General features: G+C 40.6%; 1 protein-coding gene across 1 annotated transcript in view; it reads left to right on the forward strand.

The window, feature by feature from the left end:
• The window catches only part of pcdh15b (protocadherin-related 15b), an 831,732-nt gene that overhangs the window by 68,007 nt on the left and 749,148 nt on the right, over positions 1-14,577 (forward strand). The window contains exons 2-3 of the mRNA XM_059948101.1: positions 5,530-5,544; positions 5,864-5,929. Of these exons, the coding sequence (XP_059804084.1) occupies positions 5,530-5,544; positions 5,864-5,929 (81 nt within the window). The remainder of the gene's footprint in view (positions 1-5,529; positions 5,545-5,863; positions 5,930-14,577) is intronic.

The raw sequence follows: 14,577 nt of genomic DNA on the forward strand, positions 1-14,577 counted from the left end.
GGGAGAGCTTTGCCTGTGATGAACTGGGCTGTATCCACCACTTTCTGGAAATCTTTCTGTTCCTGTGCAGTGCTGTTTCAATACCAGGCTCTGATGCAACCTTTCAGTGTACTCTGCATTGTGCATCTGTAGAAATTGTCAAAGGTTTGGATGGCATGTTGAATCTGTGCAAGCTTTTAAGAAATTGGTGGCACTGTCTTGCCTTCTTTGTGGTGGCACCTCCACGCAGGTGTCAGGACTGATCCTCTGATACAATAACACCAAAGAATTGAAAGTTAATGACCCTCTCCACCTAGTTCCTTAATGAGGGCTGGCTCATGGAACTCTGGTTTTGTCCTCCTGTAGTCAATAATCAGCTCTTTGGTTTTGCTGACATTGAGTGAGAGGTTGTTGTGTTACCATTCAACCAAATTTTCTATCTCCCTCCTATATCCTATAGAAAGGGAGAGATGAAAATAGCAGTACGTTGAGATGTCTTGTTCTCATACATGATCATGCCTGGTTCCTTGGGAGATGAACCAGTACAATAGGTGTTGTGCATAATATTTCAGGTGACAGAGATTTAAAACAATATTTTTTTAGATTAAAAGAAAACCAGTGTGTGACCTGGTCCCTGTAGTTTAAAAACAATTTAGTGCCTCTTTATTCTCCTCAGGAATATACAATTAACTTGGAATGCCATTGGGATTGCTTGACCTTTAAAGGGAAAGGTCGGGTCAGCAGCCCAGTGTCTCAGCTGGTCTCCAAATCTCAGATTAGCTGCAAGTGATGAAATGAAGGATATGTCAATGTGACAAGCTATTTTTGGAGCCTGTGTACAAACTAAACTGGCATTATTTTCCACACAAATTGTAGTGCCTTATCTCTCAGTTTCATAATACAAAAAGCGTCAAATCCCTATTTATTGGACCTATTGAATGACATTTAGAAGCAGAGAATGTTCTTTCTGGGAATTCCCAGTTGACACAAAATTAGAATTATTATCAGCTGTTTATTGAGTCCTAAGTTTTGTTTTTGTTTCTCTCTGCACCTTGTGGCACATTGGGTGGCAACTTGCCGTTTCTGTAGCATTAGTATTTTTTTTTCAACAAGGCCGAGCTGCTAGTACAATGCTCAACCCAACACAGGTGGAAAGCGTGCAAGGAGCTGGCCAGATTCAAAATCTGGACCATTCAACTTGAAGTCCTTTGCTGATGTCACTGGACCACCGGCCAGTTTGATTCCTAACAGTATTGCACTGGGTTCTATGATGGGAGGGTTGAGTATTACCCAGTCAGGGAATGAATACTAGATGGGTCTGGTAGAGACAAGTTATGATATTGGGCAGCATAATACACTAGTCTTCCACGAACAGAGTTAAACATTTTTTACCCTACTACCATCGGGATCTTCAAGTGGCATGGATAGCCTCACTCTCTACAACCATGAATTGATTCCTCAACCTACAAACTCACTTTCAAGGACCCTGCAACTCATGTTCTCAGTATTATTATTTTACTTTCATAATTTGTCTTCTTTTAGACCATAAGACATAGGGGCAGAATTAGGCTATTTGGCCAATTGAGTTTGCTCCACCATCTCATCATGGCTGATCCAATTTTCATCTCAGTCCCAATCTCCTGCCTTCTCCCCGTATCCCTTCATGCACTGCCAATTAAGGTTCTATCAGCCTCTGCCTTAAATATACATAATGACTTGGGCTCCACAACTGCCAGTGGCAAAGAATTCCACAGATTCACCACTCTCTGGCACTCTTTGCACGTTGGTTGTTTGGCAGCCTTTCTTTATGTATAGTTTTTCATAAATTCTGTTGTAAATGGCTGCAAGGAAATGATTCTCAATGTAACATTTGGTAACATATACAGACATTGACTTTGAATTTAGGCATGCCATTTTGGAGCACCAAAGAACTCCAGGAACCTACAGACTGGCTCTGTTGGCCAATCCAGAAAACTAACTGTCGTAGTTCATCAGCATTCTGCCTGTGTATCTGCTGAGCTTTCATTCTGTCTCCAGTGACCAGCACATCTGCCTGGGCCGTCCACTATCAGTGTTAGTACTCCCTGCCCATTTGCCATTATTTGAATGCAATGAACACAGCAAACATTCTCCTTACAGAGAGAAGACAGGAGAATAGAGTTGAGAGGGAAAATATATTAGCATTGATCAATGGCAGAGCAGACCCGATGGGTCCAATGGCCTAACTCTGCTCCTGTGTCTGATGACCTTATCTTGGTTGGCATGAACACGTTGGCCTGAAGGGTCTTTTTCCGTGCTGTTTGCCTCTATGACTGTATCCTTTACCTAGGACAGAAAGTAGTCCACATGGTATCTCACCATGTTGAGATCCCCCTCGGTGAGTTACGTGCATTGTCAGTATTCATGCTGCAAATGTGAAGTTAAGTGATGGGATGTTATCACCACCTTTGCAATCTTGTTGCCTTTCTACTGCCTAGTGTTGCATTTCTTGGAAATCCAGAATTAAAATGTGTCAAGCATTAAAGTATGTTGTTCAGGCAGAAAAGTATCTGCTCACAACATTGGGAGCTTACACATCAAAGGTTTGGGTTGTGGGGTGTGAGAAGGTGACTTGGAGGCAAGGATCCCATCAACTGCTTTAGCCTATTCCTGAACAAAGATTCAGCAAAGGTTGCTGTAATAATAGGCAAGATCTCTCCTCCCCAGGGATTAGGACATTGGAAACCCTCTTGATTTTTGATGCTTAATTCATGCTGCCTAGGTAGTTGGCCACTTAACTCATTCTGCACTTAAGAGAGAATTGTGTTGCTGAGTACGATGCAGTGTGTTTGGGGTGAAGAGCTCTTCTTTTATTTCAATAATACATTCATAATAAAAATATACAAAGGAAAAAACAGTGCAAAAAACTTATGCTTTATATTCAGTTTGTAAACTTAAAAACAAAGAAACATAGTACCATTGCCATTCATGAGGAGGTACCCCTTTCATTGTTTGTTGAGACTTCCCATATAATTTTGCACCTCTATGTGCAATAACAGATTGTTTGCTGAGGAAACCACCCTACAGAATCCATACTGTTCCTGTTGTGCATTGTTTCCAGTACATTCCAGATTGACCACTGTGCAATGTGCCCAGTTGACTGGGACATTGTGTGGTAATCAGGCCAGCCCTATCTTCCACAACACCAGTGTCAGGTTAAATCCTAGCAAGAGGTGACACTTGGTGCCCTTGTACTTTTGTCCACATACTGCCTGGTACAGCCACAGATGAAGGTGGTCATGAGGATCTGGGCACATTGGGTGCACTTTGCCCTCATTGTTTGGGGATTTGTGCAATGTGATCAGAAAGGTGTGCTCCACCTTAGACCCCAAATAAACGATGACATCCCGGTGCCAAGGTCTCATCAGGGAACAGGTCTCATCTACGCAGCCCTGAGTATAGCAGTTCTGAGGGCATATCACATCTAACGATGAAGTTCTTGCCAGTTATTGACAGAGAACACTATTTTCAATGGCCAGTTTTTGTTTCACCTTCCCAGTCTGCTCCAGCCAATTCTGGTAATACACCTCACCTCTTCGGAACTAGTTCCCTGGCACCTAGAGGTAGTTGTGCCTGACAGTAATAGTGACATTGGGTCAGTCAGGCAAGTTACCAAAGAGCATGGCCTCACTCTTCCTGCAGATGACTCTGGTCCCAGAAGCGAACTTGAGCTGATCACAGATGCAGAGTCAAACTAAGTGGGGATCTGAAACAACGTGGTCAGCAAGTTGTGAGGCTTGTGACAGAGCTCATCCTAAATGTGCAGTGGTTGAATGCCAAATCTTAGCCCATATCAGTGGGCACAGGTGATAGTCTAATGATGAGGTTCTGGTTGAGTTGAGCTGAGTCTAAAGTTTGCATCTCTGTCATGGAGTACGGCTTTTGAAGGTGTGTTCCTGCATTCTTGCTGATTTAAACAGTTGAAACTTACTACATTGAGGTTGTCAGTGTTTTCACAGAAGGTGCACGAGAATTGTAAAATTAATTGGTGCCTCCCCAATGAAGGGCCTTGGCCCAAAACATCGACTTTTACCTCTTTTCCATAAATGCTGCCTGGCCAGCTGAGTTCCTCCAGCATTTTGTATGTGATGCTTTGGATTTTCGGCATCTGCAGATTTTCTTGTGTATGTCGTAAAAATTCCCTGTTAAGAAAACAGATTTCAGAGACCTACTACTGACTCTTCAAAACAAATTTATTTCAGGACTGAATCAAATAGTAAAAATTAGTTGGGTAGATGAAAGTATTTACCAAACATTAATCATAAAACAATTGCTTTGTATTTTTTTCACTTTGTGCAAAATCTTTTTCTTTTGTTATTTACTCATTTTATATTCCTAATAACCTAAACTAAATACAACTTTTCTCCTCAGAAATGTGTATATTTTGCTTAATAAGAGCTGCATCCATACACATACTTAAATAAAAGGCTTCCAGGTACAATATGCTCTTCTGTGCTATCATGTAGCATCCTTTCTCTATTTCTTTTAATAGATATTGGCTATGTGATGTAGCTTCCCACACACTCTGGATAAACTATATACAGGCTGTCCCCAAGTTACATGGACTTCATTCCACAGAACTGTCCATAAACCTGTTTTCCCTTAAGTCAGAAATGAGTGATTTCCACCAAAATCAAGGTTAAAAACCCATTGTTCAAAATCTTGGAGCCTGCCCTTTCAGATGCACCTCTTTTCTGTCAGTACTACAATATTTCCTGTAGTTACCCATGTTGGATCCCTCTGCATAAATTTCCTATAATTTCATCAAATTTCTTCCATATTTAACAGAACACCACCATAATTAAAATAGTGGAATGTATATTGTACCCAGTTGGTAATAAATACAATATACAACTAGTTTGTATTTATAGAACATAGAAACAGTACAGCATGGTACAGGCCCTTCAGCCCACGATGTTGTGTTGACCTTTAAATGTACTTTTAAGATCAACCCAAACCTTCCCTCCCACATAGCCCTCCATTTTTCTTTCATCCACCTATCTATATGAGTCTCTTAAATGTCCCTAATGTATCAACATCTACCACCACCAATGGCAGCTAGTTCCACACACTTGCCACTCTCAGTGTGAAAAAAAGCTTATTTTGACATCCTACTCATCCCCCATAAACTCCAACAGTCATCTTGAAGTTATGCCCCCTTGTATTAACCATCTCTGTCCTGGGAAAATGTCTCTAGCTGTCCATTTCTGTAACTAACTTGCATATCTTGAAAATGTATTTAAAAACTTATGGGAGATTTGTGTTTAGCTGTATTTCTGCAAATCTAACCTTCCTAACTGGAAAGACCCTGTGTATTGTCTATATGTAGCAAATGTGGTCAAGATGATTAATTTTGTTTTACTGATGATAACTTTTAATAGCATTTTGTGGTTCTTGCCTTATCTTTTGAAACCTATTGTTTTATTTTAATCCACTGAAAATGTGTCACCTTTCTTATTTTCCACTCTTCTCTGCTGCTTCAATGTTTACCACACTGAATTTTGACTCCAGACTGGCAATTTGATGGTAAGATAGTGAATAACACTGTTATATAATAAGCTTAACATCTTTAAGTGTTCTTGCTTATCTAATCTAATACTTCATGCACTGTGCCTTTAAACTAGTCTGTTTGTTAAAGTGTTCCTATGTGTTGTATTCAATTCATGTGTATATTAAGGATGAGGAAAAAATGATGGTTACTGAATAATTATTTTGTTAATATGTGAGATTTTTATTAAAATGCAATGTTTTGGCTATTTAAGTATACACAATACTTGAATGTTTAAATATTTAATTGGATTCTTATTGTAAGGGTTTACAGATAATGTTTTGTTGCCATTGACAGATTGCAAGCTGGCAAGATCAGGTCCCCCAGCAACAATAGTCACAATTGATGAAGAAAGTCGAAATGGTGAGTGCTGTGTTACATTTATATGACCTCAGATCATTTGCAAGTTTAAATTTTGACATTTGATGCAAAACCACTGTGGCATCATTGACTTTGAATGGACTAATTTCAAGCTTGTAAATTAAAGTGGGTTATGTGCGGTGAGCTGGAAGTCCCAAGATGAAAAATTATGGATAATGATTTCAGTTTACAAATGTTTAATATGTTTGTATGACATTCATTTGTCTACACAGTTCTAGTAATGGCATTAAAGCAGTGGTAATGATTCCAGGCCAAAGTAGAGACTTATACTGGTACATTCCAATGAAGTTATATTGATGTAAAATAGTTTTGAGAGAAAATATTTCATACTTGAAATGGAAAATATATCTCAATATTCAAGTGGGATGAATAGTTGTCCTTTTTGGATTACTTCAGTTCATAAATGTATTCCTTTTGTACATTGTACATTCCTTTTGTTATTTGTATAACTTCATTGCAATGCAGCATCTTGATTCTAGCACTTGACTGAGGTCAGGTGTATAGAGACATATCTTGTGGGAAAGTGTCATTTCCTCTGTGTATTAGCCCTCTGTCCACTGAAGAAATTTGAGTTATTCAGCAATTCATATTCAGTAGTGAAAATAACAAGGCAGACTGGGATTATTTTGCTAAACTGAATCGGAGGTGAGTTTAAATTTAAATAGATAAATAGATACTTTATTGTTCCCAAAGGAAATTACAGTGTCACGGTAGCATTGCCAAGTGCGCAGATATGCAAGTGTTAGAAGAGAAGCAAGGAAGAATAAAAAATAAGTTATCTCAAGCAGTCTAACAGGAGGGGTCATTAATTCCCCAGATATAGGTTGACTCATTATAGAGCGTAATGCCTGAGAGTAAGAATGACCTCATATAGTGCTGTTTGGAGCAGCACAATTGTCTTTGTCTATTACTAAAAGTGCTCCTCTGTTCAGCCAAGGTGGCATGCAGGGGGTGAGAAACATTGTCCAGAATTGCCAGGATTTTCCATAGAGCCCTTTGTTCTACCACAGCCTCCAGTGTCCAGTTTGACTCCTATAACAGAGCCAGCCTTTCTAATCAACTTATTGAGCCTGTTGGTATCACCTGTGTTGATGCTATTACCCCAGCACACTGCTACATAGAAATCTCGGGAAGCTTCTGATAATTTAGCATGAAATGTTGCATTGAATCATTCTCATCATTATGGTAGAGTAACTGACACAAAATGCTGGAGGAACTGAGTAGGTCAGGTAGCATCTGTGAAGGAAAATGAGCAGTTGCTGTTTCATGTCAAGATCCTTAATCTGTTGAGTTCCTCCAGCATTTTATGTGTGTTTCTCAATATTTCCAGCATCTGAAGAATATCTTGTGTCCCCATATTACTCAAGAGTATTGTTTGTGTGATTAGCCCTCAGCATTAGGATGGAAGTACATCTGAAGGAAAACTTTCTGGAACTCTGAAAAACCTGTAGGGTGATAAAGTTAATTGGATTCCACATTCTAAGGCCCAGCAGATATTCAACAGTTGAATTGTCTCTTTTGGTAACATTTTTGGAAGAAGGAAAGAAATTCAATTCATAAACCACTTAATGTTCTAAAATGCATTATGATGTGTTAATTCCAATCAATTCACTATGATAGTGGGTGACATGGTGGTGCTATCTCACAGCAGAAGAGATGTGGGTTCAAGCCTGACCTTGGTGGAGTTTTCCATCTTCTGCCTGTCACTACATAAGTTTGTTTCAGATCCTCCAGTGCCCTCCCGCATCCCAAAGACATGGGTTGGTTTGGTCATTGGTCACTATAAATTGCCCTTTGTTTATAGGTGTGTGATAGAATCTGCGGTGGTTGATGAGAACTTGAGGAGAATAAAATATAGTTTTAATTCAGGATTAGTGTAAGTGGGTGGTTAATGGTCAGCGTAGACTTGATAAGCCAAAGGATTTGTTTCCATGCTGTGTATCTCTTGGCTTCTATGGAAACATCATGACTAGCATGGACATTGCTAGGTGATATAACCAGCTATGAGAATACTAATCAGTTCTTTTCTTTTCAGTGGCGTTACCTGAGAGATTAATATCATTTTGAATATAGAGTTACCGAACTTTTGTATGATAGGAAACTTGGTTTAGCATTTTGTGTGAAAGAATGCAGTTTTCCTACAAAACTTTATTTAATATCAGCCTGTTTACAAGTTTATCCCAAACCTTTGCTATAATTCATAATGATCTGTTTCAGAGATGAGGTTGCTACCACTAGATTATGCTGAAAGCTGACTGAAACTTTCAGCTGTGTTGGTTATACAATAATACCAAATTCACCATCTTGCTACATACATTTTCATAACTGCAGTTAATAATTTCATTGGCTTAAAATTGCTATCAGGAACAAATTTTACTTTATATATTCATACAAGCACAAAAATAATTAATTACATTAACATTTGGATCATTTTAAAACAGCAAAGTAAGCTGGAGCAAGAATATATATGAACTGCTTTGGTAGAGTGCTATTATTTCAGTTAAGAAATGAAAATATGACACTCTGAACCTTTGATGCAGTAAATGGCTCCCTTGGGTTAAATGAGTACTCAACCATGGGAGACATTTATTGCATTAAATGTACAGCAGGAATGCGTTAATCTATAAGTGAGAGTTTTTACTAAGTGCATTTGAGGATTGTAATATCTTTGCTATTACGTTGCAGTCAAATCTAAACTTTTTAACAAATTCATTCGTTTTGGGGGTATTTGGGCATTGCTATAGGTTTGCATTTATTTGCCCTTTCCCAATACTCCTGAGGTATTGGTAAGATACCGACTCAAAGTGCTGCAGTCCATCCGGTGAGGGTACTCCCACAGGTTTATTGGTTGAGCACTTAGACCATAATACACAGGAGCCGAATTATGCCATTTGGCTCATTGAGTCTGCCCCACTATTTGAATGTGGCTGATTTATTATCCCTCTCAACTCTATTCTCCTTCTTTATCCCCATAACTTTTGACAACCTGATTAACCAAGAGCCTATCAACCTCCGCTTCAAATATGCTCAATGACTTGGCCTCCACAGCCATCCATGGCAATGAATTCCACAAATTCAACACAATCTGGCTGAAGAAGTTTCTTCTTATCTCTGTGCTAAGTGGATGTCCCCCTATTCAGAGGTTGCATCCTCTGATCCTAGACTTAGCCACTATGGGAAACGTCCTCTGCACATCCACTTTGTCTAGGCCTTTCAGTATTCAGTAGCTTTCAATGAGATCATCCCTCATTCTTCTAAACTCCAGCATTTACAGGCCCAGACTCATCAAATACTCTGCATTCATTAACCCTTTCATTCCCAGAATCATTTTCATGAACCTCCTCTGGACCCTCTCCAGTGCCAGCACATCTTTTCTTAGATAAGGGGCTCAGAACCACTTACAATACTCCAAGTGTGGTCTGGACATGGCCTTATAAAGTTGAAGGTTTGTGACCTTTATAATATGCAGCCAGTACAGTAGACAATATCGTAGCAACTTGTGGGAGTTGCTGTGTAGAACCAAAAGTTGTATGTAGCAAATGACGCAGTTGAAGATATCTCCAAAATTGTGACCTAGAAATATCATACTGTGGGGTTAGTTGATTAAAAGATTTTAAACTATCACCATTATAAAGGTCTCCAAATTTAATTATGCCTTTCCCTTGCCATTCCACCCAGAAGGAAGGGGACTTATCAATACACAACTTTGGATTCATCCAGATACTGGAGGCTTCATTCAAGTATGGAGAAATTTTAAATAATCTGGCTATCTTATTCCAGAACAAAAGCATATGCGATATAATTGGGTGAGACCTTGCCTCAGGAGATAACTTGATAGACAAACATTTTAATGGAGGGATGGGAGGAAAAGCAGAGCACTTAATACGATACCAAGGAGGCGCTCTCTCCAGAGGGACAGACCAATGTGCTAAATGTTTAAGGTATCTCTGATTTTTGAATTTTCTACCCATTAGAAAATATTATGCACCTTCATTCCTTCTACCAAAGTGCATATCCAGATACTTTCCTGCACTCTATTCCATCTGCCACTTCTTTGCCCATTCTCCTAATCTGTTCAAGTCTTCTGCTTCCTCAACATTACCTAACCATTCACCTGCCTTTGTTTCATCTGCAAACTTTGCCACAAACCCGTCACTTGTAAGATATCAGCGTGAGGGAAAGGATAGTGCTATATTTGTAAGTTACGATACTCTGTGATTTGGAGGGACCATATAGTTCTCTCATGCACATTGTTATTGCAGTCAGTAAGTTACCTTGCTTTGAAATATAAACTGGGATTTTCTTACAGGTAAGAAAATTTGGACAACTTAATTGATGGCTTTGTGGCCAATTTTGCAGAATGACACAAACATAGGTGGAGGGCCAGATAGTGTGGATGAAGGAGAGAGTTTTCAGAAGGACTTGGACAGATTATGGGAATGGGCAAAGAAGTAGCAGATGCAATATAGTGTAGGGAAGTGTATGGTCATGCACTTCGGGAGGAGGAATAATAGCATGGACTATTTTCTAAATGGAGAGTGAATTCAGAAATCAGAACAAAGGAATTTCGGGGTCTGGTGCGGGATTCCCAGAAGGTTAACTTGCAGGTTGAGTCAGTTGTAAGGAAGGGAAATGAAATGTTGCCATTCATTTTGAGAGGCGTAGAATATAACCACAAAGATATAATGCTGAGGCTTTATAAGGCCACATTTCAGAACACATTTGGCATATTTTGTATAGTTTTGGGCCCAATATCTAAGAAAAGATGAGTTGGCATTGGATAAGATCCAGAGGAGGTTGACAGGAACTAACCTGGGAATGGAAGAGTTAACTGCTCTGGGCTTATACTTAAAGTGGATGTACAGAGGATGTACCAATAATGAAATGGCCTAGGACCACAGAGGACAGTTTCACAAAAGAATGATGACCCTTCAGAAGAGAAATTAGGATTTTTTTTCATGTGAGGGTGGTGAATCTTCAGAATTAATTGCCACAGGGGACTGTGGAGGACAGGTCATTGAATTTCTTTAAAGAAGAGGTTGATAGCTATTTAATTAGTAAGGATGTCAAAGGTTGCAGGGAGAAGACAGGAGAATGAACATGTGATGGAGGGTTCTGTCTGGGCCTCTGTTTGAGAAAGAAGCCGTGGGCTTTCAGGCCCTTCTGATGTGGAATGCAGGTACAGAGGGATTGAATATCCATAGTGAAGATGAAATAGTTTGGACCAGGAAATTGGAAGCTGGCAGAGTGGCAGTGGAATCTGAAGTGTTCCTGATTTGTCCAAGGAATAAAGGATGGAGTCAAGAAGTAGTAAGTTTGATGGGACAAGAGCAAGCTGAAATAATGAGTCTGCTCAGGCATCCCTGCTAGTGGTTCTTGTGCAGGAGACAGAAGCAGGCTTGTTAGAGCTCTGACTGCAAGATTGGAAGCTGCAAAGAGAAGCTGGCTTGATCAAATGAGGTATTTGTCAGTGTGGGAGACAATGGCCTAATTTTTTGATGATGGGGTCATTTGTTTCAGTTGTACCCAGGATGAGAATGTATCTCAGAGCTGAAGTTTGGCCTCTGCAAGGTAGATCCATGTCAAAGAACTTACTAGAGCTTCCCATTACCATGAATATTCTGAAGCTGTAGCTTCAACACTACAGAGACTGTCATGGTCCAGCCCGTGCGCTCCGGACTCCGGGTCTTCCAGCTGTCCATTGTTTCAGTTGGGCTTAATCACAGGCACCTGATTCTCGTATTAGGGCTGGAATATAAGTGGCCCTGGGTTTGAGTGTGGTTGCTGGTTTGTCTTGTTGGTGTCCTGTCTTTGCCTCTGTGGGGTAAGTCAGGCTGTTCTTGCTGTTACCCTATGGTGGGATCTGTCCCTTCCTGTTCTTGCCTCTGTTGGGTAAATCAGGCTGTCCTTGCTGTTACCCTGAGGCTGGACTGTTCCCTTCCTTCTCTCTGCAGCCCTGCTGGCTACCCACGCCTACATCGCTGTCAAGTTCAGCTGCTGAAGTGAGACTGGAGCCTTGCCACGCCAACAGAAGGAACATCTATTGTTGAGCTTGGAACTGTCTCTTTGTGTCCCCGTGTTTAGTGTCTTGTGTATGAGTCCTAGCCATATGTCGTGTCCCCATGGAGGGGTCCTGACTCTGTGTTCTGTGTTCCTGTGCTCCAGTCCAAGGCTCCGAGAAGGTTCCAGTCCATGTCCAAGGCTCCGAGAAGCTTCCAGTCCATGTCCAAGTCCAAGTCGTAGCCTAGGCCCTGAGTCCTGGTCTCGTCCAGGACTGGTGTCTGTGTCCAGCTATGTTTCTCCCCGCTTCTGCTTTGCTCTCCCTCGACCTAGGCTCTACGTTCCTGCTCTCCCTTGACCAAGACCAAGTCTGAGCTTCATGTTCTCATCCAGCCCTGGAGTCCCATGTCCTGCCCCCACATCCAGTCCTGTTGCCTTGCCATGTCCAGTCCTTGCCTGGATCCGGAGTCCGAGTCCGAGCCCGAGTCAAGACCCAGGTTCCAGGTCCCTGTCCAGTCTCTGGCTCGGAGTCCTTGTCCAGGTTCCTAGTTCCTTGTCCAGGTCCCACTTTCCTACTCTAGTCCTAGCCCATGCCCTGTCTAGTCCTAGCCCAGGCCCTGTATCCTAGTCTCGTCCAGGGCCTGTTTCTTGTCCAGTGTTGTTTCTTCCCCACTTCCCTTGCTTTCTTGACACACCTAGTCCTCTCCGTACTACTTCACTGTCCATGTCTTGCATTTGGGTCTGTTCCCAACCCCACCTTATGACAGAGACAATGTCTAAATGTTTTTGGTAACTTGGTAAATTAGCTTATGATTGTCACATGTACTGAGGTATGGTGAAAATGTTTTGTTTAACATGTCATCCATACAAATCATTTCTAAACTTAAGTACTTAACTGAAAGGCAATAATGAATGCAGAGTATAGTGTCACAATTATGGAGAAAATGTAATGCAGGTAAGCAATAAGGTGCAAGAGCATGACAGAGTAGATTCTGAGGTTAAGAATTCATCTTTAATGTGCAAGTAAACTTACAACAGTGGGATAAAAGCTGTCCTTAAGCTTTGTGGTGCATGTTTTCAAGCTTCTTTAACATGCCTAATGGTTGGTGGGTGGGGGAAAAGCTTCTCTAACATCTCTGGTGTGGAGTGGTCTTTGATTATTTTGGCTGCTTTTCTGAGGTAACATGAAGTTTAGACATAGTCCCTGGTGGAAAAGTGGGTCTCGCAATGTTCAGAGCTGTGTGTAAAGACATGTGGCTAAAGACATAGGTGCAGAGGCAGATAAAGAGTTCAATATAACATGTACTAATTGCTGGAGGTACTCAGTAGGTCAAGGTAGCATGTTTGGAAAGGAATAAACTATTTGGGATAAGATCCTGATGAAGGGTCTTGGGCTGAAATGTCAGCTGCTTATTCCTTTCCGTAGATGCTGAGTTTCTTCAATGTTTTGTCTACATTACCCTGGATTTCCAGCATCTGCAGAATCTATTGTGTTTATGAAGGGTTCATTGTCATGTTGGGCTCAGAATTCACCGAGTTGGAGATCTTTTTGGACAAAACTGAGGGTGTGTGATGGGGCCAGAGGAAAGTGAAGTTGCAGGAAGAGAAATGGAATCCAAGACCTGCTGAGGTTTGATGTTTAGGCAGCTGAAAGTAAATGAGTCTGTCACGGCTTAGAATGTGGTGGAGATTACAATGGAACTGCAGACCATGACAGCTTTGAGATGGAGTGAGTCAGTGTTGTTGCAGAGAGGGGTCAAGATCGCACAAGTTGATACCTGACATAAAGTGTACATCTCCAAGTGCTGTGAGAAAGCTGGATTCCTCAATCCCAATCAAACTTTTCTGTAATTTTTATACTCTGTGTGTTCTGTTCAATTTGTTTGACAGACCACTGGTGACTTATATTGATGATGTTCAACTCAAATGTAATAAATTATGGAACTAAACAAACCAGAATGAATTTGCAGGCCAGAACAAAACTAAATCATCGTGAAGGTAAATATATTTAACCACGTCGCTTAATTTAAAAATGATAGTTTTAAATAAGACCCCAAATTACCTGTCCAAAATTATACTGTGTAACAAAGTATGGGGTTTGGTTTCAATTTTTAAATTCTTTAGGGTAATCAGAAGCAAGAATTAACTAGGTATAAATGTTACTAAATTATTGACTTTCTTAATATTAAGATATAACTGTCAAAAATCCATCCCCAGTGTGAAGTGCAATATGCACCATAGAGTAATGGTAGTGTATTGCATTTAGTCTATGAAATTCATTGCCATTGAAATCAATGGAATACTGATGGCAAATGGATTAGAACAGACTGTCACTTAATTCTGCCAACTTGAGCTGAATTTCTATGCCGATGAGTTTTGACGGACCTTAACCAAATGTGCACCTCCAGACTTGAATGAGCAATTCTTCAGATTACTGCCACCCAACTCTCACTGCCTGTATCCACAATTAATGAGGCACCACTTAACTTTTTCAATTTAGTGGGACAAATAGACTCAGTCTAGATAAAGCCATGAGTGTTGACGAGGCTTCAGGTAGCAAATCCTGAGGTTGACCCTAAGCTCAATGCTGCCAAAGGTTTTGAACTGTTTCTAGCAGTCAGAGACATAGA

This window comes from Hypanus sabinus, chromosome 22, assembly GCF_030144855.1.
Source record: "Hypanus sabinus isolate sHypSab1 chromosome 22, sHypSab1.hap1, whole genome shotgun sequence".
NCBI lineage: Eukaryota > Metazoa > Chordata > Chondrichthyes > Myliobatiformes > Dasyatidae > Hypanus > Hypanus sabinus.